This window comes from Nematolebias whitei, chromosome 20 (genome assembly GCF_014905685.2).
Source record: "Nematolebias whitei isolate Nwh7 chromosome 20, NemWhi1, whole genome shotgun sequence".
NCBI classification, from domain to species: Eukaryota; Metazoa; Chordata; class Actinopteri; order Cyprinodontiformes; family Rivulidae; genus Nematolebias; species Nematolebias whitei.
Window position 1 is genome coordinate 4,784,410 of NC_056517.1, and position 13,177 is coordinate 4,797,586.

At 40.8% G+C, this 13,177-nt stretch overlaps 2 protein-coding genes across 2 annotated transcripts in view; one reads left to right on the forward strand and one right to left on the reverse strand.

Moving 5' to 3' along the window:
* Window positions 1-2,435: 2,435 nt before the first annotated feature.
* On the reverse strand, window positions 2,436-3,893 carry LOC119426248. Its single transcript, XM_037693801.1, has 3 exons — window positions 3,803-3,893; window positions 3,580-3,626; window positions 2,436-3,511 (listed from the first exon to the last, which is right to left on the reverse strand). Exons 1-3 carry the CDS (start codon window positions 3,829-3,831, stop codon window positions 2,571-2,573), a joined length of 1,017 nt encoding a protein of 338 aa, XP_037549729.1. The 5' UTR covers window positions 3,832-3,893; the 3' UTR covers window positions 2,436-2,570.
* A 3,351-nt stretch (window positions 3,894-7,244) lies between these two features.
* The window catches only part of LOC119426885 (neutral cholesterol ester hydrolase 1), a 10,120-nt gene continuing 4,187 nt past the window's right edge, over window positions 7,245-13,177 (forward strand). Inside the window, exons 1-3 of the mRNA XM_037694472.1 lie at window positions 7,245-7,384; window positions 10,432-10,654; window positions 11,312-11,381. Of these exons, the coding sequence (XP_037550400.1) occupies window positions 7,250-7,384; window positions 10,432-10,654; window positions 11,312-11,381 (428 nt within the window). The 5' untranslated portion in view covers window positions 7,245-7,249. The remainder of the gene's footprint in view (window positions 7,385-10,431; window positions 10,655-11,311; window positions 11,382-13,177) is intronic.

Sequence of the window (13,177 nt, forward strand, 5' to 3'; positions counted from 1 at the left end):
GGGCGTGTGATGTTTTTTATCTCAGTAAGGAGCTCTGTTCTGAACTTAAGATTCTTTTCAAATTTCTTTGGAAAAATAAAGCTCATAAAATTAAAAAATCTGTTCTCTCAAATTCTTTAGTTGAAGGAGGCTTAAATATGTTGACGTTTTCTATTTTTAATCAAATTTTAAAAATTAATTGGATTAAACGATTCCTAAAAAAATTTAAATTCTATGCGGAATATTTTCCCAAATTATTTGTTTAATAAAACGGGGGGTATTAACTTTTTGTTGCGTTGCCTTTACTCAGTGGGAAAACTTCCAATCAAGTTAACTAAGTTCCATGAACAGGCTCTGCTATATAAACATAATTACTCTCCTCATAACTGCATCATATGGAATAATGCTTATATTTTATATAAAAACAAATCATTATACTTACATAATTAGGCTAACAAAAGTATTTATCTGTTACTTGACATTAATGGTGAATGGTATACTTATGAGAATTTTATTAACATTAATGATATAAATATATCTCAAAAAGAATTTGATTTGGTCATTAATTCTATTCCTCATAACTTAAATGCACTAGCACAAACCATACATTTAGACAAATTATACTTTTATGATTCAGTTTCTATTGAAGGTACTAATATAATGCATAAAGATTTTAATAACAGGTTTATCAGATCTCAGTTACTTTCTCTACTCCCATAAGTAAACATAGATGGGGCTACTTAGGCAATAAACTATGGAGTGAAATCTTGTCTTATAAATATATTTTATCTTATAGAATTAAAGAATTTGTATTTAAAATGTTACATAGATATTATCCAGTTAAAGACTACATTGGCCGTTTCTCCCCAAATGTCAGAAAGTTGCTCTTTTTGCCAGAGTGAAGGTGAAAGTATCGAACATCTATTTGTAGATTGTTTTCACAACATTCTGGTCTGAAATACAAAAACTGCTTACTGGAAAAATTAAAAAGTGCATCGTGTTATCAAAAATGCAAATATTGTTCATCGTTAATAATTCATTCTTTTCTTCAGACGAACTATTTATAATAAATCTAATTATAAATATTATATACACAAAATGAAGTGGAATGAAAAAATATCCTCATTTAATAATTTTAAAGAAACTGACCTAAAATATATATTGCCTCTATTGAAAAGCTTAAACAATAAAAAACTTCTAACAAAAACTCTTATTCAGAAATTTAATTTTATCCAATAAGCAGATCCCTTTGTTTATTCCTTTTCTCTTTGTATTGTATTTATTGTTTCAGATCCTCTGCTATTTAAACGTGAATTTATTTTTGTATATTTGTTGAGATAGTTGCATTTATATTTAGTTAAGAACTGTGAGGTCTAGTTTGATAGGTATCTTTTTATTAAATTTGTGTTTTGATGCTTCTTTGGATTGGAAGATTTTTGTAATATTGTCTGGTTCAAATAAAGTTTATTTAATAAAGTTGCAGGCCTGTTAATGAGGGGGTGTGCTGCAGCCGGTGAAAATCTCTCCATTTAGACAAAGGAAAAGGCTCAGACCTGCTCGCTCAGCTGACGTCCTCTCCATCACGGATGCTTTGCGAGTCCAACTTTAACACACCTCCTCCTCCACACGGGTCAATGATCAACTCAGAGCACGTGTCGCCATGTTGACACATTCATCTCGACTTCTTGGATCAGACGCGGTTCTCAGCTCAGTTCTCCTCCGTGCTCTTCACCTTATTCTCCAACACATTTCTGCAGATGTCCTAACTGCAGGAACTTGTGCAGAAAAACAGAACAGTTCAGTTCCTTCATCGTCTCTCGGTGCACCTGCATCTCCAGTTTTGTTTTTCCCACTCCACGAGTTCAATTGTCCCTCCAAGTAGTCCACCTAAATTTCAAGGGTAGAGATTTGACCGTTTCAAGAATTTGAAGTTCGGTCGTACAAATGTTTGAGTGAACACATTCAAGGTAAATTGGGGGAACCGTAGTCATCCGTTCAGTTTAATGCAACATGGACTTTGCTTCAGTAGCTGCCATCAATAAGTTCAAACCCGCCTCAGTGGTTTCCCATGGAGGAAACCCAAACCCCGTTTGAAGCATTTCAGCCAGGGTAAACTTAACTGAAGTGTAATGCTCAACTCATTTTGAAACCACACCTTGAATGAGGACGACAAATAAAAACCAAAGTTACTTTGACATGAACAAAACTCTTTAATTTTGTACAGTGCTTCAGTTCAGAGTTTGACTCACCAATTTCCTAGATCCTACCAGAATCATTGAAGAGCCTGCTTGAAATTCTGCACAATTCCCTGGATACATTTTTTTTTTAATGTTCCAACCATTTTAAATAGTTTGAAAACAGGTTTTAGACAACAAACTTGTCAAGGCCTGAAACCAGTTTTCTGGAGTTTTGAATCCGCTGCATCACAAACTTAGTTTAACAAATGTTCAGAAACATTCAAGGCGCATAGACTTTTATTGCACGTTAGAAAACTGATTAAAAACGAAACGGTCCAAACTTATCTCACTGCAGCACGATGTAAATTGCAAACCGGCTCCCCATGAAACAGACACCTCTGATGCCGACTGAAGTTACTTTGATGCATAGTAAAACATTTGAGGCATGTTGGCTGGCTGCCTGTACTGCAGCCGGTTGGCCGAGAGCCTTGGACGCATGGCTAAGTAATGTGGCCTCTGGGGCAGGAAGTCCGTCCACCTGGCCATGTACCGTGGCATCCGGTGAACTTGAGGCTTGAAACTGGGCTTCTCATGAGGGATCCGGCGCTGAAAGTCTTGAGGTAGGTATTCATGGTGTCGAGAATGGGGCAGGTAACTGTGGGGCTCTCTAAACTCCCTTGAAAGGTGACCTTGGGAGTAACTTTCTGGGATCTGGAGATCATAAGGCTGGGGTTTTGAATCATAGTAATGAGGTACTCGAGAACTTTGATGCTTATGGGGTGCGTAGTCATGATGCTTTGGAAGGAATCCGTGTTGCTGGGGACCAAACAGCCTTTTGGGCACATATCTATCTCGTTTGTGCTCCTGGAGCCACTTGGGTAAAGCGCCATGTGGTGGTTCCTCCTCGGGCCTGTAGTTAATCTGCTTTAGCAATCTAAGCAATTGAGACATTTGTGAATATAGATGGTGTTGGCCTGCAAGGGTTTCTGAATCCTGGGGTTTGCAGAAAGTTTCCAACGTTGAGCAAATCACTTCCCGGGGTCCTTCAGCTTCGCACGGTGGCTGGTTGGGCTCTCTGAAGAGGCATTTTCGTGACTTACCAGATTTATCTGGCAATTCCTCTTGAAAATCACTGGATAAATTGTGGTGCCTTGATTTGTTGTGCTGTAGTGGTTCGGTTTCCTGCAGCTCACGCCCTTTGAAGTGGTGGCTGCTCGTCTCATTTGGTTCAAAGATTGAATCCTCAGGTGCCCATGAAGACTCATCTATAGCATCAGTGCTAGTTGAATCTGACGTGGAGTCAGCATCCAGTACATCTTCACTCTCGGTTATCTCAGCAGATCCAGCGCTGGCTGCTGTTAAAAGAAAACATGTCAGTTCATGCATACGTCTGGTTAAAGTGGTCATTTGAGCAAAAACTTACCAGTTGCTTGAAATCCTCTGGCAGCCAACAAGCAAAACAGAAGGACCCTGGAACAAAAAGAAAGTTTAGTTAGAGTCAACACCATTTTAAAGCAGACACTTTTCAAACAATACGCACAATTTTTGCTGTTCTGGGATTAAATTAACTACAACAGTCAATTTTTTTTCCATGTTTTGCCCGTTAAACATCTGTGATGTTCTAGTGTTAGGAAATCCAAACTCACCTCAACAGAATCCCGATGGCTGCAGCCATGGTAAAACAACAAACGCTCTGCGGAGACCCAGCAGACAACTTTATCCTTGTTGCCTCAGTCACTAACTACACACAGCTGACGTAGGTGAGGCAATTATAGGAACTGGGAGGTTTATTGAGTTGTATGAAGATACAGATGTTGAAAAACTTGTGAGCTTGGAACTTTGATTTCATACCCGTGAGGAAAAAAATGTGCATTTAATTGAGAAATGTTGGTTCAACCCAAAAGCAGGAGATGAAAACAGGATGGTTTGTGTTTGAGTAAAAACTGTGGGAGGAGACTTGGTGCTCTCAGCATTTTGGATGATTTATCACACAGGAAGTGAAAAAAATCCATTTCTTTGTGTCTTGTGAACGGACAGATCACAGTTTATATAAATGTATCAGTCTGTATGTGTCCCCCTCATCAGTCCTATAACATTTTTACAAGTTAAAACAATTGCTTTGAATGTAAAATAAAACTTTCAACCATGTTTTTGTGCCGTCATTGTTCATTATTTTTAAAAGTTAACAGGAATCCCAGGTTCATTCATTCGACCTTTGTTTATCCAGTTGGTCTCACTGAGTCACGAGGACTCGTTTAAAGAGAGACCTGTTTTAGACGGACAACAATAAACTACAGTAAAACGCAGTTAAAATAAAAGTGGTGTTATAAAACAATAAATCAAGGTGCCATATAAAACAAGGTAAAATACTAAAACAAGAACGTATTTGCTTTGATGGTTCTGTTGACTTTATCAAATGTTTCAAGGTCAAAATGTTACAAGTTGATGAGGTGGAACAAAATTGTGTGCTCAAAGTTCCAGTTACACCCAAAGTTTGCAAGAATATACAGTATAAAAATAAACTGTGTGTACACCAATATATATGCTGAACGAATGCTAAACAATACGTTAAAAGGTCTAAGATACAGTGTACGCTACACACTAATAATGTAAAATAATATGATATATTAAACAGCAGCCGGAACATGAGTCTGCAGTGAGTAGATTTGTTTATTTCTTGCAGTGATTATTCTAGTTAGAGATTCATGAGTCTAACAGCTTCAGGGTAGAAGCTGTTCCTCAGTCTAGTGGTTCTACACTTAATGCTCCGCAATCTTCTGCCTGAGAGGAGCGGGGGCAAAAAGTGTGTGTGCTGGGTGAGTGTGGTCCTTCATGATGCAGGTGGCCCTCTTCCTGCATCTGGAGGTGTAGGTGTCTGTGATGGTGGGGAGACTGACTCCAACATCTTCTGTGCAGCCTTCACCACTCTCTGCAAAGCTTTTCTTTCTGCAGCTGTGCAGCCTCCATGCCACACGTTGATGATGGAGCACAGGATGCTCTCCACTGCACACCTGTAGAAGGAGGTGAGGACTGAGCTTCCAGACCAGCTCGCCTCAGCCGTCTGAGGAAGTAGAGTCTCTGATGAGCTTTATTGATCAGGCTGGTGGTGTTGTTGCTCCAGCTGAGGTTGTTGTTCATGTGTACACCCAAGTACTTGTAGCTGGAGACCACTTCCACTGCAGATCCTCCCATGTGGGGGGAGTAGGTGTATTTGTTCCTTCTGAAGTCCATGATCATCTCCTTTGTCTTTTCACATTGATGTGAAGGTTATTCTCTTTGCACCAGCTCTTCAGATGTTCTGCCTGTTTGTTTTAAACCCCCTTGCTGGCACCAACTTTCTGTTTCAAAACAACATCCCTTTTTATTTTTGTCAGCATTTAGCACCATCTTGAGGTGGAACCAGTCTGACTGATTGATCTCAAATGCAGACTGTAGAAGCTGGAAAACCTTGGCAACTGTGTTAACTCGACAATACACAATTGTAGAAGCAAGGATGCGTCAGGAATGTTTTGACCTACATTATTTATATAAATTGTCAAAAGAGTGGGACCTAAAACTGAGCCTTGTGGCACACCAATGGTGACCATTAGGTAGCTAGATGAAGTACTGTTATGTCAAACACACTGCCTCTGACCTGAGAGATAGTTTGAGAACCAGCCATCAGTGTGATCTGAGAAGCCAGTATCTGAGAGATTAGACATAAGACGTCATGATCTACAGTGTTAAAGGCTTTGGACAGGTCTAAGTAATCCTTAGCATCCAAAGCTTCAATAACATCATTAAAAACCTTTAGCCTTTATAAAAACCTTGAAGTAAATCTTGATTAACATTTTACAGCCATCTTTTAGCTGTTGCTACAAATAGATTATGGTAAATAGTTCTATTTAAGAAATTTAAAACGTACAAACTTTGTAGCGTGTAAAAGTCCGAAGTCTAGCCAAGTCTGAATCAGGTTGATGAACCACCTTGCAATTCCTCAGACTTTTGAAACATTACAAATGTGTACATGTACCTGTAACTCATAGTAGGATGAACTCTGGACACAAGCTCATTCAGTTCAGTTTATTTCTATAGCAAGTCACAACAGAAGTTGTCTCAGGACACTGTGCAAAAACATTCACAAACAAAAGCCAGTTAGTAAAAGCAGTTTATCTAAGAAAGCCAATCTTCACTTCATCGCAGTCCAATCCAGCGCCAGCACAAAGGCACCGGTGGAAAGGAAAACCTCCAACAGAACCGGGCTCAGGATGAGCAGCCATCTGCTTGGACCGTCTGGGGTTGGAGAGGACAGGAAGGAGACACGAACAGAAAGGCAGGTCCAGGTGGACTTTTTATTGGAAGAAAGACAAAACATGTTCAGGTAGAAATAATTACAAATACAAACAGGTAGAGCAGAGCAAGTAAGAGTGAGGCGGTCAGCTTGTCCTCCAGCTGTCTACGCCTATAGCAGCACAACTAAGGGATAGCTCAGGAAACCCAAGCCAACCCTAACTATAGGATTATCAAAAATGAAAGATTTAAGCCTAATCTTAAAACTAGACAACGTGTCAGCCTCACAGATAGACATGTTAAATTACCATCCGGTTATTAGTGGCAGAAAATGGAGAGATGGAGATTATTCTACTTTCCACCATTTACTATAAATAGTAACTATAAGCAAGACTGTGACTTCTGGTTTGTGTCACCAACACCACAATGGTCATAATATTATTTCAAGATTACAAAATCACATAAACAAACTTCAGCCATTACCTGTTTTATCAAGAAATTAACTTAAAATGTGTTCCCGTGTCGTCTTTTCCCAGTTTTAAACGTGTTTTTCTTTGGCGGCCGTTTCATCGCGATACAACTACAATTCCCATGAGCAGCGCCACCTCCGAAGACTTCCTATATGGATTTTTCAAAATAAAACTGAAGTCCGTTCAATCCTTGGTCAAACGTGGATAGGAGCGTCGCGTTTGAAGTTTTATTTTGAAACCAGAGCCTTGCTTCTGCATTTCGTCGAACCGGGTCGCAGCGACGGACCGTCCGCGACCTGCCCGCGGTACTTCCGTAAGCTCTTCTCGGCAGGTGGTGGTGCCCCCCCCCCCGCGATGAGGCTCGGTGTGTGCGGGGCCGTGCTGCTGCTCGCGGCCGCCTACTACGTGTACCTGCCGCTCCCGAGCGGCGTGAGCGAGCCGTGGAAGCTGATGCTGCTGGACGCGCTGTTCCGGAGCTTCGTGCAGGCGGTGAGTGATGCGGGACAGGCTGCACGCGCCTCACGAGCACGCACTAACACCTTCACCGACATGCGCGCAGAACCTGATGCAAGGTACTTCTACTGCAGTACAAGTACTGTTTGCAAGACGTGCACGGAAATGTTCCGTGAATGATTATTACGTCATTTTAACGATTTTAGCGCATTTCCTATTAAACTATTGATTATTTTATCATGAATCTAATTTCCTTATTTAACATAAAATCATTTTATTTCTAAATGTTACAGGAAAAGGAGTATTTGTCATACAAGCACCAATCAGTTGTACTAATAGAATCACCTGTTCTGTGTTTATAATTCATCCTTGCACGTGATGATTTATGTCAAGCACAAGAAGACAAAAAGAATCAAAGTGAAACACAAGACCTCAGATTTATCTCCCTGTCAAAAACTGTATTTTATTTTATTTTAAATGTTTGTTTTAGAAGAGCTGACGTGTCACTTCCACCCTGATTCTGATCAGCTGCACCTTGACAGCAGATCCACAAACTGTGTCTGGTGGAACAGACTGCAGCCAAGCGACCTTTGACCTGACCTTTTACATGTCAGTAAAGACTGGCAGGTGCAGCTTCCACACCCTGCCCAGTGTTTCAGTGCGCTTTGTGATTCAGTTTCTCTGAAAGCACAAAAGAAAAAGGACGAGAGTTGCTCGTGCTGTCAGACGAGCGAAACTGCATTTTCTGCTCAAATGTCTCACGAGTGCTGAAAGGGTTTGTAGACATGTGTTCAAGTAGCTGAAGGCTAAAAGAAGACGAAGGCTACGTGGAGCAATTGCTAGCCAAAAGGTAAAACTAAATGCTAGTTGAAAATGTAAAAATACCCAAAGTATCAAAACTCCGTCTTGAATCTAAAAGCAGAAAGTTTTTTTAAGCTGAAGGTAGCATTAAAATACAAAATCAATAAAGGTGGTTTTCTAAGAGAACAATGTTTTGTATTAAATTAGAACATTTTTCATCATGTATAGAAATAAGTAAATGTCCAAAAAGGCAAGAGAACACACAGAATCAATTTTAATTTTAATTCGGTTTATTTACAAAGCGTCAAGTCACAACAGAAGTCGTCTCAGGTTGAACAGAAACGTTCGTATATAAAAATAATAATTTAACGTTATTTATCTGAGCAGCTCTGAGTTTAACTCCGTCACAGAACTCTCATCTTGAGCATGAAGGCGACAGTGGAAAGGAAAAACTCCCTCGTGAGGAAGAAACCTTTAGCAGGATCAGGACAAGCGTCCATCTGCTTCGACCGGCTGGGTTTGAGAAGAACAGATACACAATGGCAGGTCGAGAATCACGTTAAGATAAAAATAGTATCAAATGAAAACTATTTAATTTTAACAATTAATTTTAAGAAATGAGGTCCATTTGTCCTCCAGTCGTCTACGTCTATAGTAGGGCTGAACAGCAATAATATTGCAATATGATAAAATGAGATTTTGACCGGTCACATGACCTGGTCACGTGACCTCCAAGTGAGCGGATTGGAGCAGAGCAGGGACAAGTCAGCCGTGAGCTCTAACTGGCTGCACGGTGGCGTCAGGCTCGACAGAAGCCGAAACAGCTGAAAGTTTGATACTTGCTGTTGCTACCTCTCGAGGTAACGCCACGAATCTTTACCGACACTTACAAAACACCACAAAGACGTTTACGGTAGCTGCACGCCTAGAACGTCAACGACCAGCGCGCCAACTTCAAGTAAGCAAAGCAGCAGCCGACAGGACCCACTGATCGAGCTGTTCGAAGGTTTTACTCTGAATGAACATAATTCAGAACTGCACGTGGAAATAACTCGAGCAGTAACGGAGTTCGTAGTGAAAGACATGATGTCCATCAATACAACGACCAGGCCTGGGTGAACACAGGGTGCACCGGGGAGGCCCCCATTTCCTTAGTTTTGGAAAATCAGAGATCGGCCAATACTCGCACGAGAAACCGATTTTACAGATTTTTTTGTTGTTTTAAAAACAATTGTCTAAACTTCGTTCTTTCATTCAACCTTTATTTAGACAGGTTCATCCCACTGAGCCTCGGGACTCATTTACAACAGAGACCTGGTTTATATTTCAGAGCTCTGCCTCATGGCCAGTTGAAACAAGGTTGTATTGTTTCTAGGATCTTGTTCAAGGGCATGTTTTCCAATAAAACAAGATTTGAAAATTGAACGTGCGTCGCTTATGAAACCGAATCGGAATCGGCAGGTCAGACGTTTTAGAGATCGTGATCGGGCAGAAAACTGCAGTCGGTGCACCCGTAATAAGCGGTACGGCATGCTCTCGTACATTTTTACATCAAGTTGCTATCCCGGAGCTATACAAAAAGAAAAAGCAGAAACAGAGTTGCAGTGGAGCTGAAAACTGTGGTGTTTTTTTACAACTGAAACAGATTTATTTATTGTTTGTTGACAAATACATGAGAAGAAGACGTTGGAAAATAATAACATATTAAATCACAATATTGAGGTTAAAAGAATTGCAATTAGACTATTTTCTAAAATCGTTCAGCCCTAGTCTATAGCAGCATAACAAGCCGACCCTAACTATAGGATTTATCAAAAAGGAAAGTCTTAAAACTGGACTACGTGTCAGCCTCATGGACAGAAACTGGAAGGTTCCACAAGAGAGGAGCCTGAGAACTGGAAGAGCTTCCTCCCATTCTGGTTTTGGAAACTCTAGGAACCACAAGTAAACCTGCAGGCTGAGAGCGACGTGCTCTGTTAGGAAAATATGGAACAATAAGACCTCAAATATAAGATGGAGCTAGGTTGTTGAGGGCTTTGTAGGTTATAAGTAAGAGTTTGAATTAAATTCTGGATTTAACAGGGAGCCAGTGGAGAGAAGCTCAAACTGGAGCGATATGATCTCTCCCAGTAACTCCAGTTAAGACTCTGGCAGCAGCATTTTGGATTAAATGACTTTTTAAAGAAGTATATAGTATAAAGAAGTATAAATCGAAACAGGATCCTGATGGTGTGAATGTATTCACACCAACAACACAGTAAGTATATTTTTGTGTTTTCCAGAGTGACGTGGTTCACAAGCTGGGCTTCTGCCACAGCATTCACATGTTGAACAAGGTGGTGTCCTGGGTGGAGGTGACAGACGCTCGCTCCTGCCCTGCCGTGCACGTGACGGACTCCACGCTCGGAGGCGTACCCACCCGCATTTTTCAGCCAAACGAGGGGAAGAAGCTGAAAAGAGGATTGATTTATTTCCATGGCGGGGGCTGGGCACTCGCCAGCGGAAGTGAGTTTACTCTGATTACTTTTCATATTTTCTGCATTAAGACTTTTTGACTTTAGTCAGCTCTAATCAAAGGTATGAAAACAAAATATTTCCCCGCAAATACCACGTTTTATTGAATCTGGGATGCATATTTGTGGTTGAAACTCCAGACTATTTATGAAATATCCTGAAATCAAAGGAAAGGAAATAAAGTCAATGCTTAAAACTATTACAAATAATAATACATACTAGCTTTCAAGCACGGAGGTAGAGGGCTGATGATTCGGGCACCTTAACTTCTTTGAATCGATCATTACTCCTTCGTTTATGTTATTGATTGATTGTTAGATGGCTCTTTTTTTTAGCAGTGGAGTTAATAATATTTTCTGTTCAATGCCCTACATGATAAGTAGAGCACGTATTTTATTTTTCTAAAAACACATTTGTGTAACATGCTAAAAGAGTGAGTGTGAAGGTCTGCCTGAAAATATGTTTTATGTTTATAAGTAAATGTAATTATTAAACTTCTTCATAGACAGTAAATTAGTTGTAAAATACAGTAATGACTTGTGTAACTCCAGTGTTGTAATTTAGAGTTCTTTACCGCAAAGTTTTATTGACATTTGACGTAGAAATCTTAAACGGTTATATCCAAACAAAGATTTCTCTGCTTCACAGAAATGCGCTCCTACGACCGCCTCTGTCGCAAAATGGCAGAAGATCTGGACGCTGTCATCATGTCCGTCGAGTGAGTTCTGACAGAAACATCTAAATCCAGAAGAAACATTTAAATAAATATTGTGTGGTTGCGAGCTGCTTTTATTGAACCATGTTCCTTATAACGTCTTCTCTTGGATGTTTCTCCTGTTTCTGTAAAGTGGTGATCGTCTGCTGCTGTGCTTCACCTCCTGCTGACTTTTCTTGTCTTTTTCAAAAACCGTTAGAAATGAGTCTAACTGGAAAAAAACAAAATCTAGGGTTTTTCATGTTTAAGTTCATCCTTCAGAGCTGCAGTTTGACAGAGAGTTTGTTCAGTCGTCATGAACTCAGTTTAATTAATCAGGGCAGTGAGATGTGGCAGATATTATGTGAGAGGTCAACAAACCTAAATATAACAAGAAATGTCCCGATGCACGCTCAATAGGTGGATGACCCTAACAAGGTTGAGTCAGGCCCTCTGGACGATTCTTCTTTGTTGAATTGTTTTGTCTTTTATCCAAAAGACTTCTTCAGTCAGAGGAACAGCAACAAACTCGAGAGCCCTGCATACTCCATGTGAAGTCTCTCATTGTCGTAGTGGCGTGGCAAAAAATGGCATCATTTTGTAAGTAGAGCAGCCTCGCCCTTCTTGACACAAGACCATGGCCGAACTTTTTCTCAGAGGTGTGTGCGCCAAGTGTGTGATGGGTCAGAGGTTTGTGGGCGTGTTCGTCAGTGTGGAAATGCACTCGAACATTCAGCTGTACGACTCTTCAAGCACACTAAATTAGTCAAATGGTCAAAAACTCCTGGATGGAGATCGTGCAGACATCGAGTATGTAGGAGTCTGTCTGCTGACAGGTGTGGCGCTCTCTTCATGATAGATTTGTGGCCAAACGACGGATGCATGGACGGAGTGGAGACTCTGGCAGGATGGAACCCATGAGGTGACGTTTACTGCAGCAGGTGTTTCCCAGGAGCTCCACATCTGTGTCTCGTGGACTATGGAAGGTCTGTGTGCAAACCAACGTCCCGCATTTTATTTTGGGGTTCACGTGATTTTATTGGTTGTAGTGTATTTAACTGTGGAAGAAGCTTTTTAGCGCATGATGTCCCTACAAATTTCCCCTTGGGGACAATAAAGTATACATCTATCTATCTACAACCGCATGACTGCGCATTAACTGTTCAGCTTCGGATGGAGTATGCCAGGGTCTTAAGTCTTATAAGCCGCACAGTTTCATAGTGGATCAACCGGTTTACTGGTGACAGCCAAAAACTAGTTGTTCGTATGCAAAAGGAGGTCCATCAGCCTACGCCAAAATCGTCACTTCGGAGCAGTTCACTTGGAACCACCAATAAGGTGGTTTCATCAACCGGAATGAGTGGGGGTGGGTACTGGCAGTGGGCAGGCCCTTAACTGGTGTGGTGCAGAATCGATGATAGTTGAGACAGTGACAAAGCGCAATACAGAACTCCATGGACTTTGTGGATAAGGTGAGGGATGTCGTCATGGAGACTGACACAATGGTCTCTTTTGATGTCACATCACTCTTTACTTCCTGTTGATGATGCAGTAGAGGTGGTCAGTTTAAAATTAAAATCAGACACCACTCTGAGCAGCAGGACCACACTTTCCACAGAACAACTGTGTCAACTCTTGAAACTGTGCCTGCAGTCAACCTACTTCACATATGGGGAGCAATATTATAGGCAGAAACATGGGTGTGCTATGGGGTCTCCAGTTTCTTCTATTGGTGCCAACCTGTACATGGAGGAGGTAGAAAAGAGAGCCTTGACGTCCTTTTCAGGGACACCACCAAGTCATTGGTTCAGGTATGTTGA